General features: G+C 39.4%; 1 protein-coding gene across 2 annotated transcripts in view; it reads left to right on the top strand.

Annotated features, from left to right (window-relative positions):
- Positions 1-20,608, top strand: part of NEDD4L (NEDD4 like E3 ubiquitin protein ligase) — a 284,464-nt gene extending 263,856 nt beyond the window's left edge. For both annotated transcript variants that reach the window (XM_063295785.1, XM_063295784.1), the window contains 9 exons: positions 3,262-3,332; positions 4,605-4,700; positions 9,592-9,665; positions 11,704-11,764; positions 12,662-12,721; positions 14,172-14,279; positions 14,483-14,579; positions 17,155-17,227; positions 20,011-20,608. In XM_063295785.1, coding sequence (XP_063151855.1) covers positions 3,262-3,332; positions 4,605-4,700; positions 9,592-9,665; positions 11,704-11,764; positions 12,662-12,721; positions 14,172-14,279; positions 14,483-14,579; positions 17,155-17,227; positions 20,011-20,113 — 743 coding nt within the window. In that variant the 3' untranslated portion in view covers positions 20,114-20,608. The remainder of the gene's footprint in view (positions 1-3,261; positions 3,333-4,604; positions 4,701-9,591; positions 9,666-11,703; positions 11,765-12,661; positions 12,722-14,171; positions 14,280-14,482; positions 14,580-17,154; positions 17,228-20,010) is intronic.
- The last annotated feature ends 212 nt before the right edge of the window (positions 20,609-20,820 follow it).

Genomic DNA, 20,820 nt, shown 5'->3' with positions numbered 1-20,820 from the left:
TCACTAATATTCCTAAGGAATATGCAGTGGAGGTGAAGAATCGATTGAAGGGACTGGACTTAGTAGGTAGGGTCCCGGAAGAACTATGGACAGAAGTTCGCAACGTTGTTCAGGAGGCGGTAACAAAATACATCCCGAAGAAAGAGAAAACCAAGAAGGCAAAATGGCTGTCTGCTGAAACACTAGAAGTAGCCCAAGAAAGAAGGAAAGCAAAAGGCTACAGTGATAGGGGGAGATATGCCCAATTAAATGCAAAATTCCAGAGGTTAGCCAGAAGAGATGAGGAATTATTTTTAAACAAGCAATGTGTGGAAGTGGAAGAAGACAATAGAATAGGAAGGACAAGAGACCTCTTCCAGAAAATTAGAAACTTCGGAGGTAAATTCCAGGCAAAAATGAGTATGATCAAAAACAAAGATGGCAAGGACCTAACAGAAAAAGAACAGATCAAGAAAAGGTGGCAAAAATATACAGAAGACCTGTATAGGAAGGATAGCAATATTGGGGATAGCTTTGATGGTGTGGTCAGTGAGAGAGAGAGCCAGACATCCTGAAGAGTGAGGTTGAACGGGCCTTAAGAAGCATTGCTAATAACAAGGCGGCAGGAGACGACGGCATCCCAGCTGAACTGTTCAAAATCTTGCAAGATGATGCTGTCAAGGTAGTGCATGCTATATGCCAGCAAATTTGGAAAACACAAGAATGGCCATCAGATTGGAAAACATCAACTTGTACCCCCATACCAAAAAAAGGGAAACACTAAGGAATGTTCAAACTATCGAACAGTGGCACTCATTTCACATGCCAGTCAGGTAATGCTCAAGATCCTGCAAGGTAGACTTCAGCAATTCATGGAGCGAGAATTGCCAGATGTACAAGCTGGGTTTAGAAAAGGCAGAGGAACTCGGGACCAAATTGCCAATATCCGCTGGATAATGGAAAAAGCCAGGGAGTTTCAGAAAAACATCTATTTCTGTTTTATTGACTATTCTAAAGCCTTTGACTGTGTGGACCATAACAAATTGTGGCAAGCTCTTAGTGGTTTGGGGATAGCAAGTCATCTTGTATGCCTCCTGAAGAATCTGTATAACGACCAAGTAGCAACAGTAAGAACAGACCACGGAACAACGGACTGGTTTAAGATTGGGAAAGGAGTACGGCAGGGCTGTATACTCTCACCCTACCTATTCAACTTGTATGCAGAACACATCATGCAACATGCTGGGCTTTAGGAATCCAAGGCTGGAGTTAAAATTGCTGGAGGAAACATTAACAATCTCAGATATGCAGATGATACCACTTTGATGGCTGAAAGCGAAGAGGAACTGAGAAGCCTTATGATGAAGGTTAAAGAAGAAAGTGCAAAAGCTGGCTTGCAAGCTAAACCTCAAAAAAACCAAGATTATGGCAACCAGCTTGATTGATAACTGGCAAATAGAGGGAGAAAATGTAGAAGCAGTGAAAGACTTTGTATTTCTAGGTGCGAAGATTACTGCAGATGCTGACTGCGGTCAGGAAATCAGAAGACGCTTAATCCTTGGGAGAAGAGCAATGACAAATCTCGATAAAATAGTTAAGAGCAGAGACATCACACTGACAACAAAGGTCCGCATAGTTAAAGCAATGGTGTTCTCCGTAGTAACATATGGCTGCGAGAGCTGGACCATAAGGAAGGCTGAGAGAAGGAAGATCGATGCTTTTGAACTGTGGTGTTGGAGGAAGATTCTGAGAGTGCCTTGGACTGCAAGAAGATCAAACTGGTCCATCCTCCAGGAAATAAAGCCAGACTGCTCACTTGAGGGAATGATATTAAAGGCAAAACTGAAATACTTTGGCCACATAATGAGAAGACAGGACACCCTGGAGAAGATGTTGATGCTAGGGAGAGTGGAGGGCAAAAGGAAGAGGGGCCGACCAAGGGCAAGATGGATGGATGGATGATATTCTAGAGGTGACGAACTCGTCCCTGGGGGAGCTGGGGGTGTTGATGACCAACAGGAAGCTCTGGCGTGGGCTGGTCCATGAAGTCACGAAGAGTCAGAAGCAACTAAACAAATAAACAACAACAACATACAATCTGTAGATTTGGTTTTGTGAGGGTAGTTTATGCTAGAGTTCTATTTACTCTCAGGTTTTGAAAAGCAACCTTGGGAAGAATAGATAGGAAGACCCCTGCAGTAATATAGACAATATGAAAGAACTCATATAGGTCATCTTTTAGGGCAACTAAAATTGCATTTCTGGAAGTTGAAGTCTTGACATTGCCAAGCTTGAGAAACACTGTTTTAGGGTAATAGAAACTTGAAATACTGAGAGCAAATTGTGAGCACATTCACAAAGTGTGAGCCATGGAGATTGCTGCAAAACAAAAAACAAAAACAACCACCACATCCATTTAATAGGAAAAAACTTGGCAAGGATGCTTGCTGTTATCCTTGTTAGTCTCCAGGGATTCTATCCTTGGTTTTTCTATGAGCTGAGATTGGGACATTTTTCTGGGCATACTTCCAAACAAAGCATTTGGCTGCAGACCCTCAATTTTTTTTATTTTTTAAGAATACCTATACAATCTGTCAGGGGTCCAAAGATATTATTGTAAATTAACCTGATGTAAAGGCTGGTACTTCGCTTTTCAGCATGTCAGGGCTTCTGTTTTTTCAAAAGAGGGAACCTTTGCATAAAAAGAAATATTACTTGAGGACCCTTTGACTCCTCATTGAAAATCATGAGAAAGTGAGGAATTAATTTTAGGGATAATAATACCTTTGAGCAGCATTACTCCTAAGGATTTTTTAATTTATATATTTTGTACCTTCAAGTCAGTGTTGACTCCTGGCAGCTGCCCGAATGAGTCCCTGCAGTTTTCTTGGAAAGATTTTCGGAAGTGGTTTGCCATTGCCTTTTTCCTAGAGCTGAGAGAGAAGGACTGGCCCAAGGTCACCCAGCTGGCTTTGTGCCTAAGGAAGGACTAGAACTCACAGTTCCCCAGTTTCCAACCTGGTGCCTTAACCACTACACCAAACTGGCTCTACTCCTAAGGAATACTATGAGTATACAGTATATTGGTTATACATCATGGTTTCTCTCCAGAGTATTGACTGTCTCCAGTATTGACGGTGGTGACAGTTTTAACATGTTGCTTGATAATCTACCATTATGTCTTTTTTTCTACCACTTTAATACTGAGAATATCCTCTCTACATTATCTTGATATTGCAGGAGGGAGCCATTTTTAATTAAAATTTGTTCCTTTGTGCACAGGTTTCTTCATTAGGCCCTTTTATAAGATGATGCTGGGAAAACCAATAACCCTAAAAGACATGGAGTCTGTGGTGAGTGAACACTGAAAACCCTATTAACATTTTCAATTATGTGCATTACTTCTTCTCTGGGGAAATTTTGAAATGTCAGTATTCCCTAGAAGCTTCAAAGTTTGGAGCTCGACTAGCATCATGAGATCAGGGATATGTGCTGCTTGGATTTTACTTTCTAATTCTCTAATATAGCTTTAAAAAAAACTACCAAGGTAACAATTTCAAATTCCTGACATGATTAGATTCAACATGAAATGAACAATTAGCAAAATATTTTGGTAGGGTTTTTTAATTAAAAGTTTGATAGTCGCTGGAAGCATGTCCATGAAAGAAAATATGAGCATTCTAAGTTTCTTGAATAAGTTTAGCACTCTTTTAATAAAAGGTGAAGACGACCATGAATCCTGTTCACCTCAAGCATTGTGATACACTGATGAAAATGTTGCACTTGGACCCATGTTTAAACTATCATACACAATAGTTTCACAGGATGGCCCTATGTAGGTGTAACAAGGAGAGAGAGAATAGTCCTTGGTTCTCTCTGAGCTTGGTTGTTTGCTTGCACATGTTTCGTTGCCCAACTAGACAACATCTTCAGTGCTAGAAGGGGGTGGGGTTTGCTCTCTGTTTATCTACAGTAGCTTGCCCTGACCTGCTGGGGGTGGTGTTCTCTCCTTGGTAGTTCCTTGATTAGGCCGTTGTTGACTGCTTGATTGTTTGTCTGAGTTTCTCTCTTCTCTCTTCTGTTAGAGAATAGGGCTGCCTAGAACATGAGGGCTGTATTCAGTCTTGTGCGCATTATGCTGACCTCCCATAAAGTGAGGGTAAATTTGCCAGATACTATGCTGAGCCTTTAAAAAAAATTACAATATATAGCTATTCCATTTCATAAGTTCACTTCGTAGAAAGTCAAAGTAGTTCTTCATTGTTCTGTTGTTGAACTCCAAATAGCTAACAGGATTAATGGCAAGAAAAGGCAACTGCTGAAGAAGCCCAGGTATAAGACTAACAAAAGTGATTCACTTGATAGGTTTTCAAGTTGGCTGTCTGACATTTGGAAGATCCAAAGGACCCTCCTGCAGTTGGGAAGTTAGATTTGCTGTTTGAAAGATCTAAAGCCTTGATATCAATGTTCCATAACATTCACCTCATCCATGTTGCGACACATTTTAAGACTATTAGGAGTATGCCAAGAACATTGACCCAAATGAAATTAGCTGGTAGACCTCTTTCAATACATTGTTACATTTCCAAAACAATGATTAATAGAAAGCAATGCTGTTTCTACAGGATAGTGAATATTATAATTCCCTGAAATGGATTCTGGAAAATGACCCTACAGAACTGGATCTTATGTTTTGCATAGATGAAGAAAACTTTGGGCAGGTATGTGCATGTTATTCCAGCAGCTTTCTTTCATTATTCTAACACGTTGGTCTGCATTTTTAAAAATTACTGTATTGTGCTATATACTTCACCATGAGAATGGATAAGACATTTGAACAAGTTTAAACAAAAATTAATGCTAAATTTGGCACTCCACAATAACAATCTGCTCCTAATATCTCAGTTTGGGTTTGTTTATTTTTTTACATAAGAGAGACTGGACAAAGAATAACTAATTTTTAACAGAATGATACGTGCGAAGATGTTTGTGGCATAATAAATAAGATTTCAAATGTAGCACACTTTTTAATAAATATTCCAGGGCTTGCTCTTCCCAGAACACCATTGTTCTGGGGTTCTCAAACTCTGGATCAGAATCCTCTAGGGGAGAATGAACAACTGAAAAATTCAGGCCTGCCCAGGGAAAGTGGGAACACTGTCAAGCTTGCTCTCTGCTTTGCCTGTGGCAGATGGCTTCCATTGGGTAGTTGCAGTAGAACTGCAGTATATATACAGTATATCCATCCCCGTAGACAATTATTATATAAATTACATTAAACGTTTGAATTGGTTGCTATTTTTTTCTAAACTCTTCCTTACTCATTTAAGGCATGACCTTTGAACATACCTAAGTACAGTAACATTTTCTCTAGAAAGAAAATAAAGAAAACATATTGTGATGGGGCCTGACTTTTGGTACACACACACACACAAAGACAGACACACATTGGTTACACACACACATGGACATGCATACTTTGAGTCAGTGTTGACTCCTAGTGACTACTACCTGCAGTTTTCTTGGCAAATTTTTTTGCAAATGGGTTGCCATTGCCTCCTTCCTGGGGCTTAGAGAAAGGGACTGGCCCAAGGTCACCCAACTGACTTTGTGCCTAGGCAGGACTAGAATTCACAGTCTCCCGGTTTCTTGCCTGGTATCTTGACCACTACACTAAACTGGCTCTCTATACATATAACATAACCCCTAATATATATAGATTAAATTGTAAATATTAAAAATAAGTGAGATAGATAGATAGATAGTTAGATAGATAGATATTTCTTGCCAGAGAGAGAGAGATCCCAAAGTTTGAAAACCCTTGCTTCAATCTTTTTAAAGAAAAGGCATTCAGACCGAGGTTTTCTACTGCAGTCATGAATAGGTTTTTAAACTGTTAGCTCTTGCTTTGAATTTTCTTTTACATAAAACTAGGATAAAAGTATTGTAAATAAAAATATATGAGTCTTTTTAAAACCTTCTTATATAAATCTCAATTCTAGATTTGCTGGGAGATGCATTACAGTAATTTTTCTCTCTGAATTATTCTCATTAAGAAGTTTCATATACGATAGACAAAATGTGATAGTTCACTTGCTGGTGTTTAATGTCAGGTATGAAAATGTCCTTCCTGGGTAACCCCTCAGGCTGACAGTCACCCTTGATGTTCCTGTGAAATGCTGTGATTTGAGAAAAACTTAAACTTGCTAGCCAGAATGTACCTAGCAAGAGCTTATCACCACATCTGAAGTCACAGATGAATAAGCTTGTGATGAACTTGAAAAAGTATCCATTACAGCATCCTTAATTGTGAAGGTGAAGGCTTTTTAGTAGAAGACTAGAATGCATGGTAGATGTTATAAGCATATAAGTTTAATAATAATAATTACACAGCCTGATGTTTAGAGTGGTTTGGCATTTTTGTCCTATTATTATTATTTTGAATTTATTAGGTGCCCAACTCCAATGGACTATTATTATTATTGTTATCGTACAGTGCTTTTTTTTTTTTTTTTTTGAGAACCTGAGGTCCCTGGAACAGAGGAAGGAAACATAGAAATGATTATATTTCTTTATAATTAGGTTACCATGGCAGGGTTACAATTTTTAATACTTAATTCTGAGCTTTCTCACAAAGTGGGAATGAAAAATATTACATTCAAAATGCATGTTTGCTAGCTGGAGCTTCTCAGAACATTTATTTTCCCTCAAGGATGAAAAGCTTGCCCAGACAAATCCCTTGACTATGTTGATTATTTGCAACCTTGGAGATACAATGCTGGCTCCTATTGTTCAGCATCTGTGCCGTAATGTATACAGTGCCAGAATTCTGTACCTTAGTTGTTTCAAATAAATACTGTTCTTTGAACCTGATTTGAAGTTAGATTTAGATTGCATCTAACTACAGTAGTTTGTTCAACTTCTTTCCTTGGATTAAAACAACTTTCCTTTGGGACTTCGGAAGACAGATACATGGAAAATTTTATAATTTTCCACTGAAGCCTCTTGTACCATATTGTTTTTATACTCAAAGCTGAGAACCTGTAACACCCTTTTTTCCAAGATGGGAACAAGTTTAGCTCTTCTCCAGTCTTCTGGCCTTTCCCCTGTTCTCCAGGAGTTCTCAGAGATCTCAGACAGTTTCTTTAGCACCTTGGGATATTATCCACCCCGTCTAGAGACTTAAATTCATTCAAAGCAGCTAGGTGTTCTCATTAGTTTCCTTACCTATTTCAACTGGCATTTCTCCTCTATTCCCCATTGTGTAGCTCATTCTCCTTAAACTTGCTGCTAATCTATCCTCTGCTGTGACTCTTAAGTCTAAACTTTTCTGTAAATTAGCCCACCTGGGGTACATTTTGGAGTGTCTCAACTGCGTAGCAGAAGCAGTCATGTTCCCCATCTCCTGGGAAGACTTAGCTCATTATGTGCTTCAAGACATACATTTATTCCAGCTAGCGAGTTCTGAACTGGGGGCCATAAATCACTGCAATAATCTTATTTTTATTATATTATATTATATTCTGTCTTACCTTTTGAGAGGAGAAATTTCCTTCCCCAGTGTTAACCCTTTCTCATCCTGGTGCCCTTCAGATGTATTGGATTTCAATTCTCATAATTCCCATTCAGTCTGGCTAACAGAATTGTTGCATTTGGAGACCAATAAATTGGGAGGATATTGAGTAAAAGGTTTTTCTAGTTGATTTTCTTTATACATGCTTCTGCAGTTTACATTCAGTCTGAATTTTTATCAGGCTATTTAATTGTGCCAATGACTGCAGAGATTCCTGACTCAGAAGAAATTATGATTGCTGACTTTAGATCTCCATATGGTGTGAGGGGGTCCTAGGGGAAATAGTACAGACCAGCAACTAACAGATGTTTGTATCTTCCCTGTGTTTCCAGGGAAGCTTTTATTAAATCATTTAGCAAATTTACTTATTTTCTTAACTTCTACCTTACCACTTATTACTAAGCCTATGCTTAGTAATACTTATACTAACATGTATAACACCTATGTCTATACCTATGTGTATATTTTATTCCTGAATGTCTATAACAGTTCTGTTCTCCTTTGCTGCTGGAGCTTACACCAAAGCCTTTAGCTACCATTTACCCACCTTCAAGTTGGCTTCTGTTACTGTCAGCTGCTGTTCTAAACTGAAAGCTTTGGCTTGGCAGTTTCAGTCTGTGCTGGGGAGAGAAAAAGAAGGTGCTTTACCAGCTGCTGGCTGGCACTTCTCAGGATTGCGGCTGGAGTGGTGAAGCTGCCAGGTCCTGCTTTCCCTTTCAGTTTGTCTGCTGCTGGTTTGGTGAAGTCCAAGCCTGCTCCTGCTTTATCATCAGTTGTCTGTTGAACTGACGGCTGCTCCACTTCCTCAGCTGCGAAGTCTTCCTTTCTGTTCTCCAACACAACACAGCTCCACATCCACGCTCTGGTGCACTCCGCATTTTCCTTTTATAATTGGAAACCAGGTGTGGTCCAGTGCTCTTCAGGCTGCTTTAAAGTCCCAGAGGAGAAACCAAAAGAAGGAAATGCTCATGCTGGTCACTCCAAGCTCACATTATGGCTCACATAAATACTGCAAGGCCCAGTCTGATTTAATATATTTTTCTTCTGAGTGGGTGCTTTCAAATTAAATTTGAACCAAATTCACACCACTGATATTTGAAAGAAAAATCTGCTATGATCTAGAAGGAAATATATATATACAAGCAAATTCCATGAAAAGAAACATCGCATGAAATCCACATGTACTTTTCAAATTTTGATTAAAAGTTTCATGAATGTGTTTCTGAAAGACCCTCTTCTTAAGTTGAAAGCGTGACATTTGTGTTTGTGTGTGTGTGTGTGTTGGAAACATTGTTAAGGCTCATTTCATACAGCAATCTCAAAAGACATGCGTGACTCAATTTTATTCAAACACACAGTTTTAGATTTGCATTTTTACGCAGGTGTACAACAAAAATTGCGGCTTGCAATTTTTCTCACTACCTCTTGTTACTTTGTAAAGCTGTCTTGTGTGTTGCCACACAAATGCCTTCCAGTTTGTTTTTTAAAAAACTTAAGAAACTTCTTGTTCACGATCAGCATGCTTTGCCTTGGAATTTGTTTGTTTGTTTGACGCATGTTAAAGCCATCCCAGAAGAACCACATACATTTTGTTTTAATCCTACAGCTAATGCAAAGCTATTGGATCTGAAGAGACACCAAACAGTACTTAGTTGGCATTCCAAAACTGCCATCTATGTCCCTACTGAACACTGTTAATTCTTTTATAACAGAACAGATGACTTGCCAATCTGTCTTCCCTTTAGCTTGCTAATGAAACATGGTGCTTGATTCTGATTTATCAATGACACTACATCTATTCAACCCTTCTTGGAATCTAAGCACAGAACATTTTGTCAGTAACAACTAAAATAATTAAATAACTAAAAGGAAATTTAAAATTGGAATCCTCTATAAATAGCTTGACCCATATTGTGTGTAAAAAAGTATTAGAAAAGCAGAGAACTGATGCAGTTCAAAATGTAATGGATTGATGTCTGGTAACTGTAACCGGTTTTTAACGTTCTAAAATAGGTCTCTTTATCTTTTTATCTTTGCAGACATATCAAGTTGACTTGAAGCCAAATGGGTCAGAAATCATGGTCACAAATGAAAATAAAAGAGAATATATAGAGTGTGTATATTTTTAAATATATATATTTATTTATTTACTTAATTTAATGTTTTGGCAATCTGGATGGCTTAGATGGTAAAAATGGACTTCAAGAAGACTACCGCAGAAACGGTACCAAGTTAAAACTCTTATAGAAGCAGTTTTAGACTTGGCCACCACAACACCATGATCATTTGTTTCTGTTTATTTATTTATTTATTAAAATATTTCTTACCTCCTCTGCAATATAGATGCCATGGCAGGTTAAATTGATGAAAGGCCAAACCCTGTTGTTATTAAAATAGAGCATAACGTACTAAACTTCACTCAGTAAGGTTTAAATAACCTTGTGTTGAAATGGAATTGTTGGTGCCAGTCAAACCTTCAATGAAAGGGTTTCCATAATCAGGATGATCTGTCTTCCCACATGTAGCTTCCACCTGTTGAAATGAGTGACTCCCTGCTTCAGCAGAACTTAATATCTAGCTGGATACCTATTTGGAGAAAACCTGGTTAGGGTTTGTGGTAGAAAGAGATTAAAAGAACAGGCAGTCCTTGAGTTACATCCATTCATTCAGCGACCATTAAAAGTTAGCAGCTGCGCTGAAAAAATGAACTTACAACGAGTCCTCAAAGTTACGGCCTTCGCAGCACCCCTCGCAGTCACGTGATCACAATTCAGGTGCTTGGCAACCAGCTCATACTTACAACAGTTACAGCGTCCTGATCACCATTTGTGACCTCTGCCGGCTTCCAGCAAGCAAAGTTAATGTAAAGTTAATACTGTATAAAGTAAGTCGCTCCTGCTCCCGCTGCTTTTTCTCTCAAGGAGACCCACCTGCACTTGTGCCATGCCGAAGCACCCACCCCTCACCTGCCTGCGTTTCATAGCACTCACCCACCTGCCAGCCTGTTTGCAAGCCGTGAAAGGAAAGGCTTCTCACGACTGGGACTTGGGACCTGCTGCCAGCTTCCCTGTTGACTTTGCTTGTTGGAATCTGGCAAGAAGTTGCAAGTCCCAGTCACGTGACATCCTTGCTTAAGGACCTGCGATCCTTGCTTAACTACAGCAACAGGGAACTTTAAGATGGGTGGACTTCAGCCCCCAGAATTCTCCAGCCAGCCATGAGAATTCTGGGAGTTGAAGTTCACACTTTAATATTTTCTTTGTGTGTAAAGCCCAAGATAAAAACGTAATTATTTTTTTATGTGACAATTCATACCTGAAACTCTATAAAAAGCATTTGTAATTTATTTCATTTGAAGAGGCATGGCAACCAACGACCTATCAAGACAAATATCATGTCATGAAGTAGTAATATATATTTATTCAGTCAATGATCGACAAAAATTTGCATATTTTTTCATAAGTGTGATGGAAAGAATTTGACATTTTAAACATGAGTATATAGGAGAGAACAAAAGTATTTTGTGCATTCAAAGAATTATATTAAATTACCTCCACTGAAAAAGGTTTCAGTCCAAATGTAATATATAGCATAGCCTAATTATGAAATGTAGGCAATATCTCCCTAAAGTACCCCATTGTAGGCAGTTTTTAAATAGAGAATTTAATTCTTCTTACACAAATACAATACATTGACTGTCATCTGCATAGAAGACACAAAATTAATTTCAGCCCATTTCTATACAGCAAACCTCTTCTTGGAAAGGTTATATCTTACACTTTAAGGCACATATGCAAATCTATTTAAATGCCAGGCTGTAAAAGTGGAACAGAGTTCTCTTTGAATTACTCCTTTATGTTCATCAGTAATATTCTTTAACCATCTCACTGGGCTCTGAAAGAACATCGGAGCCTTTTTGAGGCACCAAAAGGCTGTATGTATTCATGTGTTTTGCAGATACTGAAATTGGATCTTGAAATGGGAAGGATTGTATTTGCATCATCTGTTTTGTTTATTTTTTACTTCAGTGAAATGAAAGATTGCTGAAGCTCAAAATGGAAAGCCAGAAAAAGTTAGGGTGAATAAGTTATTTAAATAATCATGTTTTCTCCCAACAAAACTCACGTTGCATTTTTCTTTGGGTCCTGTAGCCTAGTCATCCAGTGGAGATTTGTCAACCGGGTTCAAAAGCAGATGAATGCATTTCTTGAGGTAAGACATTTCACTAATGATTTGTTCTTTGTTTTTGCCACCTGGTCCGCTCTGTTGAAGAATCAGATTTGGGGAGATGGATGGATGGATGGAAAGATGGAAGGATGGATGGATGGATGGATGGATGGATGGATGGATGGATGGATGGATCAAGCAGGCTTTCAAAACATTAGGAGTTTATATGAACACATACAAAAAATCAGTACAGGGTCCTCCCTCAGCTCAGTAGAGCCATCTTCCATTTCTCCTTCCTACATCCTTGCAAATCAGAGAAAGACAGTGGATTCTGTATGGAAAATTTTCAGGGGCAGCGGAGTAAGAAATGAGTGCCACGCCTTCAAAAACAAAATTGTGATACAGAGAAAAAATTGTTCATTGCAGTATGACCCAGCCATGCTCATTACTCAGAACACTGAACTTTGGTTTAACAATTACATGCATTCCTTCACCACCAAATCCTTCTGACTTCTGCACGATAATTCTTTATGTTCTGATCCAAGAAACAAAAGACACGGATGAACATTGCCTGTCATTCTTTCTTCCCTCTGACTGGCATGTACCATTTTAGCTCCGATTCAAACAGACCCAAGAACCCTGTGGAGAGCTGAAGGCACACCATCTGTCACATGGAGTTACTCTTTGCAAGAATGAGCAACTCCTTGTGGAAGCTGCCTAAATTTCTAAGATTACAGAACACCTTCTTTCAGACCTCCAGGGTTTCACTTTTTTCCCCACATCGCCCATGTTCTCTGAATGAGAAGCTGTTTGTTGTTGTTCTCCCCTCTCCTTCACTCTGAAATGTTAAGATGCGTCAGTGGTGCTCAACTGTGAGACTTAAATATTGAAAATGTATTGAAATCCATTTGTCTTCTCTTTTCTCTCCCATTCCGGTTTCAGGGTTTTACAGAACTCCTGCCCACTGACTTAATTAAAATTTTTGATGAAAATGAACTAGAGGTTAGTTGCCTTTTGACTTTGTCTTTACATAGGAGTTTCTTTGGTGGAAGCAACTGGAAAGCTTGTTGCATCTCTCAAGGTGGAGGAGGGAAAATCCTATTGGCCTAAATTCTGCAAAGTGTCTCCATGCATGCTTAGCAGTCCTACAATTCTCTTGCTTTAGATGGGGCTTTTTAATAACACACAAGCTTGTCCTCAGAGTTATATTGCCTGCTAAACATTTAAGCAACCTCAGGAAAAAAAACAACCCCGTAGCCCAATCCTGTACTTGATTATTACATTATATTACATCATTGATCATTAGAAAGGCCCATTCAGTTTCTAGGGTTGCAGCATAGGTGTGTGAATGTACATTCATTCATTCATTCATTCAAAAATTTAACTTGGCTCCATAATATCAACTCCTTTTTAATTTACATTTGTGGCTGCTTCCCTGAGCCTTCTTAGCTGCAGTTGTGCAATTGACTTCTGCACAGACAGACGTAAGATTTCACTCAGAAAATTGTCTCGCTAAGTTCAGTGGTGCTTACTCCTAGCTGAGTAGGCAAAGGTAAAAGCAATGACTGCTTTCAGTTTTTGGATCAGATGAAACATAGTATGCAGATGAGTAAATGAGGGAAATAGGAATGAAGGAAACTAACTTAGAACGTGTGCCAGGTTTTCAAACTGTATTTTGCTTCAAGTAATGTTAAAAAAAAAGATATGAATGCTATAACTAAATAAAAACGTTTTGCCTTTTTCCCATACAAAAAGGTAATCAAACCCGTGCAGACTGCCTTAGTCTGTAATATTAAAGTACTAGTACTTTATACATGGCAACTGGATTTCCTTCTTTTTGGTTGAAACGTTTCACTGCTTGTCCAAGCAGCTTCTTCAGTCTGGGCAAAGGTTGGTGAGGGGACCCCATATAGATCTTCCAGGGTGGCCCCTCACCAACCTTTGCCCAGACTGAAGAAGCTGCTTGGACAAGCAGCGAAATGTTTCTACCAAAAAGAAGGAAATCCAGTTGCCGTGACTCAACCTACAGGCAATTCCACCTGCACGACTGAGAATCTTCATTGACATAGAGTACTTTATACAGTAATACAGTAACCCTTAGTCCTCAGTGAACACAGAGAGGATTGTTTGTGGTTAGTATATTTTAGCTTGTCTTTTAACTGAGCCTGATGTTTTGCAACATTTGTTCTGAAATTATTATTTTTTTCATGAAGATGTTTTGTAGAAGTAAAATAGCTGGTTATGCACAGTACTGTACTGTACTGAAAGAGAATGATTCCGGAGTATCAGCTGGTGCAAAGTCTACAAGAACTTGTAGCACAATACACACACACACACACACACGCACCTGCATATACTTCCCTGATCACAACTCTGTGATTTTATAGAAAAAAAATTCTCATAGTGCATGACCTGATTTCCTTTCTCAAAAATGTTGTTCGTTCATTCACAGTTGCTAATGTGCGGCCTTGGCGATGTTGATGTGAATGACTGGAGACAACATGCGATCTACAAGAATGGATATTGTCCAAACCATCCTGTCATTCAGTGGTTTTGGAAGGTAACACTGGTTCATTCTGATGCTGTGCTTTAACTCCAACACTTGACCACTTTGTTTTAACCAACATTACTTTTTTGAAAAGATCTCAGCCTGTTCTCAAATTGCCTTATCAGTTACAAAGTCCTGATTAAAAGCAGTAAGCCTGTGGGTGCGAGATTCATTGGGAACGGATTCATCAGCTTCCATAACAATATGTTTTATAGGCTGTTTTACTGATGGATGCTGAGAAACGTATCCGGCTTTTGCAATTTGTAACTGGGACATCACGAGTGCCTATGAATGGATTTGCTGAACTTTATGGTGAGTTATTGTGAAAGTGATTTTAACGATCTCTAATTTTTTGCATGGGATATCTTGAATATCGCACTCTTTTAAACAATGCTGCCATATTCTTTCCATCCTAAATACAATTATATGAAAATATTTCTTTACTAATCACGTGTATAGACCACCATAATCCTTAAGGATTCTCAGTGGTTCACAGGACAAAATACACAATAAAAGTACACAATTAAAAGATCCACAGACCAATTAATAAAAAGAATACAAATTAAATTACAAAGCCAATCTATAACCCAACTAAGATGGTACCACAGCCCAAAAGCCTCCAGAAGAAGTTCTGTTTTGAACTGCTTCTGGAAAGCTATCAAGATGGGAATCAGATGTCCGCTGGGGGCCGTTCCAGCCAAAAAGCAACTTCATGAAACCTTCACCCCACCCTCCTAAATTGAGGGACCATTAGCAGCTTTTCTCACATAGATTGAATCAGCCAGGTTGATTTGATGCCAAGCTATGTAGGGCTTTACAAGTTAGCATCAGCACTTTCAATTGAACCCAGAAGCATATTGGTAACCAGGGTAGGGTTGAAGCCTGTGCAGCCACAGGTGAATGCCAGTTAGTACCTGTGCTGCCACAGGTGAATGCCAGTTAGTACCCAGGCTGCTGCACTTTGAATCAGCTGCAGCTTCTGAATGGTTTTTAAAGGCAGCCCCATGTACAGCAGGGTGTAGCAGTCTAAATGGTGGTGACAGGGGCATGAGTCACTATAGGAAGGTCCTCCTATCCAGGTAGGATCTGAAGCTGGCACACCCATCAACGCTGGGTGAAGGCCCCCAGCCATGGCCTCCACCTGCTGTTCTAGCAGAAGCTGCAAATCTAAGAGAAACCACCACACACACACCCTAGGTCACTAACACAGGAATGAAATCAATAAGCAAAAGTGTAGTGCTTTGGATTTGAAGGGAAAAAGGTGCTTCAGAGAATGTAGAAGTGGGAATGTAACACCCATCCCCAACTCATTAAAGGAGTTGCATCTTTTTCCTAGCATTGCATCGCAACAGCAATCCAATATCAGGAAAAGATGCTTTTGGGTTGAAGTTGCAGGTAGATGCTTCAAGCATCCACACTCCACCTTTTCCCCTCCAAAACCAAAGCCACACACAGCCCCAATCCTGTGTTATTTTTCCCTTACTTAATTTAATGTAATTTTTTCGATTTGATATGGCTACCCACTCCAGGAGACTCTGGGCAGTTTACAAAATCTGCACACAAAAAAACCAAGTATAACCATTTATAAAGTTAAAACCCACATTAACAGGCAGCCCGAACTACAACAACTAGAATTACAGACAGTACAAAAATAGGATGGAGGACCACCAGTAGACAACAACCACTTTACTCCCAGGCCTGAGGACACAACCAGGCCTTAAGGGCTTTCTGTAACCCAGGAGAGAGGGCACTGTTGGTGCCTCGGTGGGGATGCTCTTCCAGAATGCAAGGGCTATGACAGAGAAGGCAGACTTCCTCAATCCCACATGATGGATGGGACCTAGAGCACACCCACTTTGCCTGAACATACTGGGCAGGTAGAAACAATTGGAGATAGGTGGTTCCTCAGATAACCAGGCCCTGTGCCATGAAGGGCCTTATGGGTGGCGACCAGTACCTTGAATTGCACCCAGAAGCTTACTGGCAACCAATGCACCTTGTGTAGCAGCAGTAACACATGGGCAAACCAGGAAGTACCCATTACTGCTTGCACCACTGCGTATGTTTGGTAGCATATTTGCTTTGGAGCCACCCTGGTGCTAAGGTTTAACAATTAATTGGAGAAATAAGGAAGAGAACTCTGTGAAAGTTATAAAGCAACGTTACAGTATCAAATTATTATTACTGTTTCTAGTAAGAGTACTTCCTCCTACTTGCCAAAATTCCAGATAATGAACTTTCCAGCTTTGTTATCAAATCCTTTTTTCAATGGAAATTGCTAAAGATTGGAATTTAGGCATTCAGCATACAAAGAATTTTGCTTTAAATGCGCTGAATGTCTACAGAGCCAGATGGATGGATGGATGCTCATTCATTCATTTGTTCATTTGTTCTCAACCCATAACACACAGTATGGCTTGATCATGGTATAGATAGGATGAATCTTTCAGAAGCATCTTGGCCATGTGGTGTTTTCTTCTACTTTAAATGCTACTGACTCAAAAGTTTTAGGTTCAGTTCACTCTTGGGCATATTCACAATCTTGTTCCAAGCATCCTGATCCTTTCGACCTAGTTAATTCTTCTGGCTTCCTCATCACTGTTCAACTCATTAATAGGGAAAGTATTTTATTCACTCCTAGCAGACACATTCTTAGACATATTTGAGTGTTAGATACATTTCCAGGTGGAGCCACTCTTCCTTAGGGATCTAAGCTAAGTTAGAATAACCTTCCCCAACCTCTCCCCTCTAGGCATATTGGAACTGCTAAAACTCCTGCTAACTTGGTTGGAAAGCAGAGCTGAAGTCAAAGAGGTAGACAAGCTGCAGTGGTTACAAATCTGATCTTATGACCATCTGATCCATTTCTGTGCTTCTCTTGAACCAGGTTCAAATGGTCCTCAGCTGTTTACAATAGAGCAATGGGGAAGCCCTGATAAGTTACCCAGAGCTCACACATGGTGAGTAATAAAACATCAAGCATGATATTTGCAGTAATTAAATTTGACATTTTTCTAGAAATCTCCAAGGAATGTACTTTCAGCTGAGTATGATGAGAGTTTTTCCCAATGTAAACCTTCCACATTAACTTTCATATATTAGATGGGTGTATTTATAGATGCCAAAAGAAGTGATTAAAATGTTCTTGCTCTTAACGCTGTTGTAAAATCTGTATTCAGCTTGAATTAGGCTTGCCAAGATTGATTTGAAATAGCAAGTTGTATCATAAGAGAACAGCATGTGCCACTGTAAATGTCTATCTGAGGAATTCCTTATATATTCGTGGCAGAACAAACTAGGCACACTGAAAAATCCTGATGTTGTTTGTACATCTACTTTTGAAATCTGTCTGAATAAAGCTTCTTTCCACTGTATAAAACCCTATCTTGTGGGGTAAAAGATCTTGGGCAACAAAGATCTAAAATATTTCTGTGAGTCAGTTTCTACTGTTTCTTAATGATATGTGGTTTTCTGCAGATTGGATTGGAATTTGCAGTTTAATCGATCAAAATGTAGTTCAAAAATGCTCTGCGTATCCTGATCCACTTCCATTGAGGAATGGAGCACTAGAGAGTCTACATTTACCCCAACTGCATCTATAAATCCCCCCTTGCTATTTTTTTTAATTATTCTGAAGGCAGCAATAAAGGATCTCATTTTCATACTACTGAAATTCCTTAAAAGGATCTGTGGGGATTGGTGATCTTTTTTGCCTCTTCTTTTTATCTATACGAATTTTTCCCCCAGCTGGCCAGTCTTGAAATGGAAGGGGAGACAACAGCATAGTACTCTGAGCTCCAAAAGATCAATTGTTAAAGAATCCCTCCTTATGGTTCTTTCACCTTACGAATGTATATCGGGCAATGTATAGTCTGGGCAATCCCCCTTTTTAATATATCGTGGGTACTTATGTAAGGGAACCTGATCATCTCTCACATGCCAGTCCTGAAGCTTTCAAGCTGCAAGTTTCCAGACAACCCTTATGTCATATTTCCAGGCTAATTTGTGAAAGGGAGAAATATTTGTTAATGTTAATCCTAAGACGGTCTACCAAAACTCTTGAAAATAAAAATGCTTAGAGAAAGAAGTCAAGTTTGATAAGAGCTTTAAGCATTTCTCAGTGCACTGCCTTAAAAGTAGGATCAAATAAGTACCCTTGCCTTTCCTTCATTATAAAAAAATGAATAAATTGAGGGAAAAAGGAAGGTGGGGAGAAAGATCTGAGAGAGCAGAGATCTACTTCTTCCCTGGAAAATTGGCGTGGGGTGCAGGGGGAGAGGGAGAAAACTTTGTGGGAAACATGTGAATGAAAAATACATAGACTGAAGACATCTCATTGTAAGAGGCTGCAGCTGCTGAGATCTTGTTGAGCTACATATTGAAGAAAGTGTATTTTTCAGCAGGTCCACTGAGATATTTTCATGCGTAGATGAAATTATCTGAAAGGTGTCTCCAAGTCAAGAAAACTTGTCTTTCTTCCCCCCCAGCCTCCCCACCCCAGTATTGAAGTATGTGCCCTTCAAGGAAACAAAGGATATTTCAGAAGCAATTCTCCTTAGGCACAGACTGCTCCTTGCCTTTTGAAATACCTAGTAAGGATAGCCTCATGGCAGCCAGCTGCTCAAGCATTTCTGCTTCTGTTGCTGCCATGAGGCTAATCAGCTGCAGAACATAGCTAGTTTGCACCTGCAGTGACATTCTGCAGGGATGAAAGGTGCCATCCTTAAAATTTGGAATACAACTCCCAGAAATCCTCTCCATTGGACTTGCAGTTAGGGATAATGGATATTGAAGTTCAGGAGATCCAGAGAGCAACTCGTTGTCTACCCATGGCACAGTGATTTGGGAGGAAAGGAGTTTTTATTAAACTTAAATTGGAAAGATGGTTACTTTTCATTGTTCCAGAAATCTAGGATGATTTCCAGAAACCTTGGGTGTAGGTCCCATAGTTGCATCAAAGTGTACTTTTTAATATAACTGGGTCATGGTGGTATTATTAAATAAATGAGGACTAATATTAATTCTATTTAAGCTAGATTTAAATGAAAATTCAATTTTTGCCTTTAACGCATTTCTTCTAGCTTTGTCTAGCACGCTGCTAACATGGGCAAATACAGTTCTAGTATCTAGCAATGTATCTAGCAGTGGCTTTATAGGAGCAGAAAGTGTCTTCCTGTGCTGGTTGAAAAGTTACATCTCAGGGTTGGGAGATATTTCTGGATAGACTGGGAAATGGCATAGAGCGAGAGGGCCAGCGGCAAAAAAAGGGGGATTTAATGGGGAAAAATTCAAAGCCACCATTGGCTACCACTGTGGCATGTCACCCACAGAAGTCCACCCAAGGAATCTAATCAAGCTGTGAGAGCTTAACCCTTTTTCTTCCATTTCAGTTCCTTACAAGTCCACATATGGACTCAGATTTAGTCTGTCAATTGGCCAGAAGTAATACTGCAAACCTTAGGTTTTCATGTTTTTCAGCCTCTGAGCTCACAGTCATACACATCTCCCCTACACTGCAGAATCCAAACTGACCAGGTCCTGCCTCAAGGTCCTGCTAGGAATTTTGCTCCTTGGTCACCTCTCAGACAGGTTCCTTTCCAAAACAACAACAACAACAACAAACAATTAAGGTGAAATTGCCCAGAAACGCAATGAGTCCCTTCACACTCTGAAAAACAGATACTGATCTGAAATGAATGCAAACCTGCCTTTGCTCCTTTTCCCCCCACCCCTTCCATTGCAGCTTTAATCGCCTTGACTTACCTCCGTATGAATCCTTTGAAGAACTGCGAGAGAAGCTCCTTATGGCCGTTGAAAATGCTCAAGGATTTGAAGGAGTGGATTAAGTTGGTGGCTGCTCCTGCTTATTATGATTGTTATTATGATTGTTATATTATTATTATTAAAACAAAGATTCGGTTCTCGGAGCAAGTTCTGGAAGCACTTTTTGATTTGCCAGGCAGACCTTTGCAGGAGATGGAGCAGAACAATTGCACCGTGGATGGTTCATGGAGCAAGGAGCTTCTGTCCAGTGCCGATGTCTAAATCCAGCAATGGGAAATAACTTTCTTTCACTTGTGGATAGCATTTCTGAAATTTCCACAACAAATTTACCAACTGGTTGATGTATTCTCTAATGACATTTCAGCAGGACTTGTCTATTTATGTTGTGCCTCTGTAGGCAAAAGCCCTTAATAAATGTTTTACATACTTTCTAATGGCAATGAATGGAATTAATCATTTTACAGGTATAGTATTACAGTTCACGTTTACTTTGGAACAATGATTTTCAAGTTTTATTTCCCTGCAATTAAAAAACAATAATGTACTGGAAGAATGAACTCACTTTGTTTCCTCTTAATTTGTCTAGACTGTATGCCAGAAGCATTCTGTTCCCCCCAAATATGCTTTTTGTTTTTAGCATCATGCACCTCTGGTCTTTTAGAATTAGTAATTTTTTTGTAAGGTATTTTCTGCAATTGGAAATAATACCCCAAAGTTCCCAATGCCTTTTTAGATGTGTGCATTGCGGTTTCCAGAGAGCAAGGAAAGC

Source organism: Candoia aspera, chromosome 2 (assembly GCF_035149785.1).
Source record: "Candoia aspera isolate rCanAsp1 chromosome 2, rCanAsp1.hap2, whole genome shotgun sequence".
NCBI classification, from domain to species: Eukaryota; Metazoa; Chordata; class Lepidosauria; order Squamata; family Boidae; genus Candoia; species Candoia aspera.
Note: the sequence above shows the minus strand (reverse complement) of the source record. Positions and strands in the feature narration are given on the sequence as shown.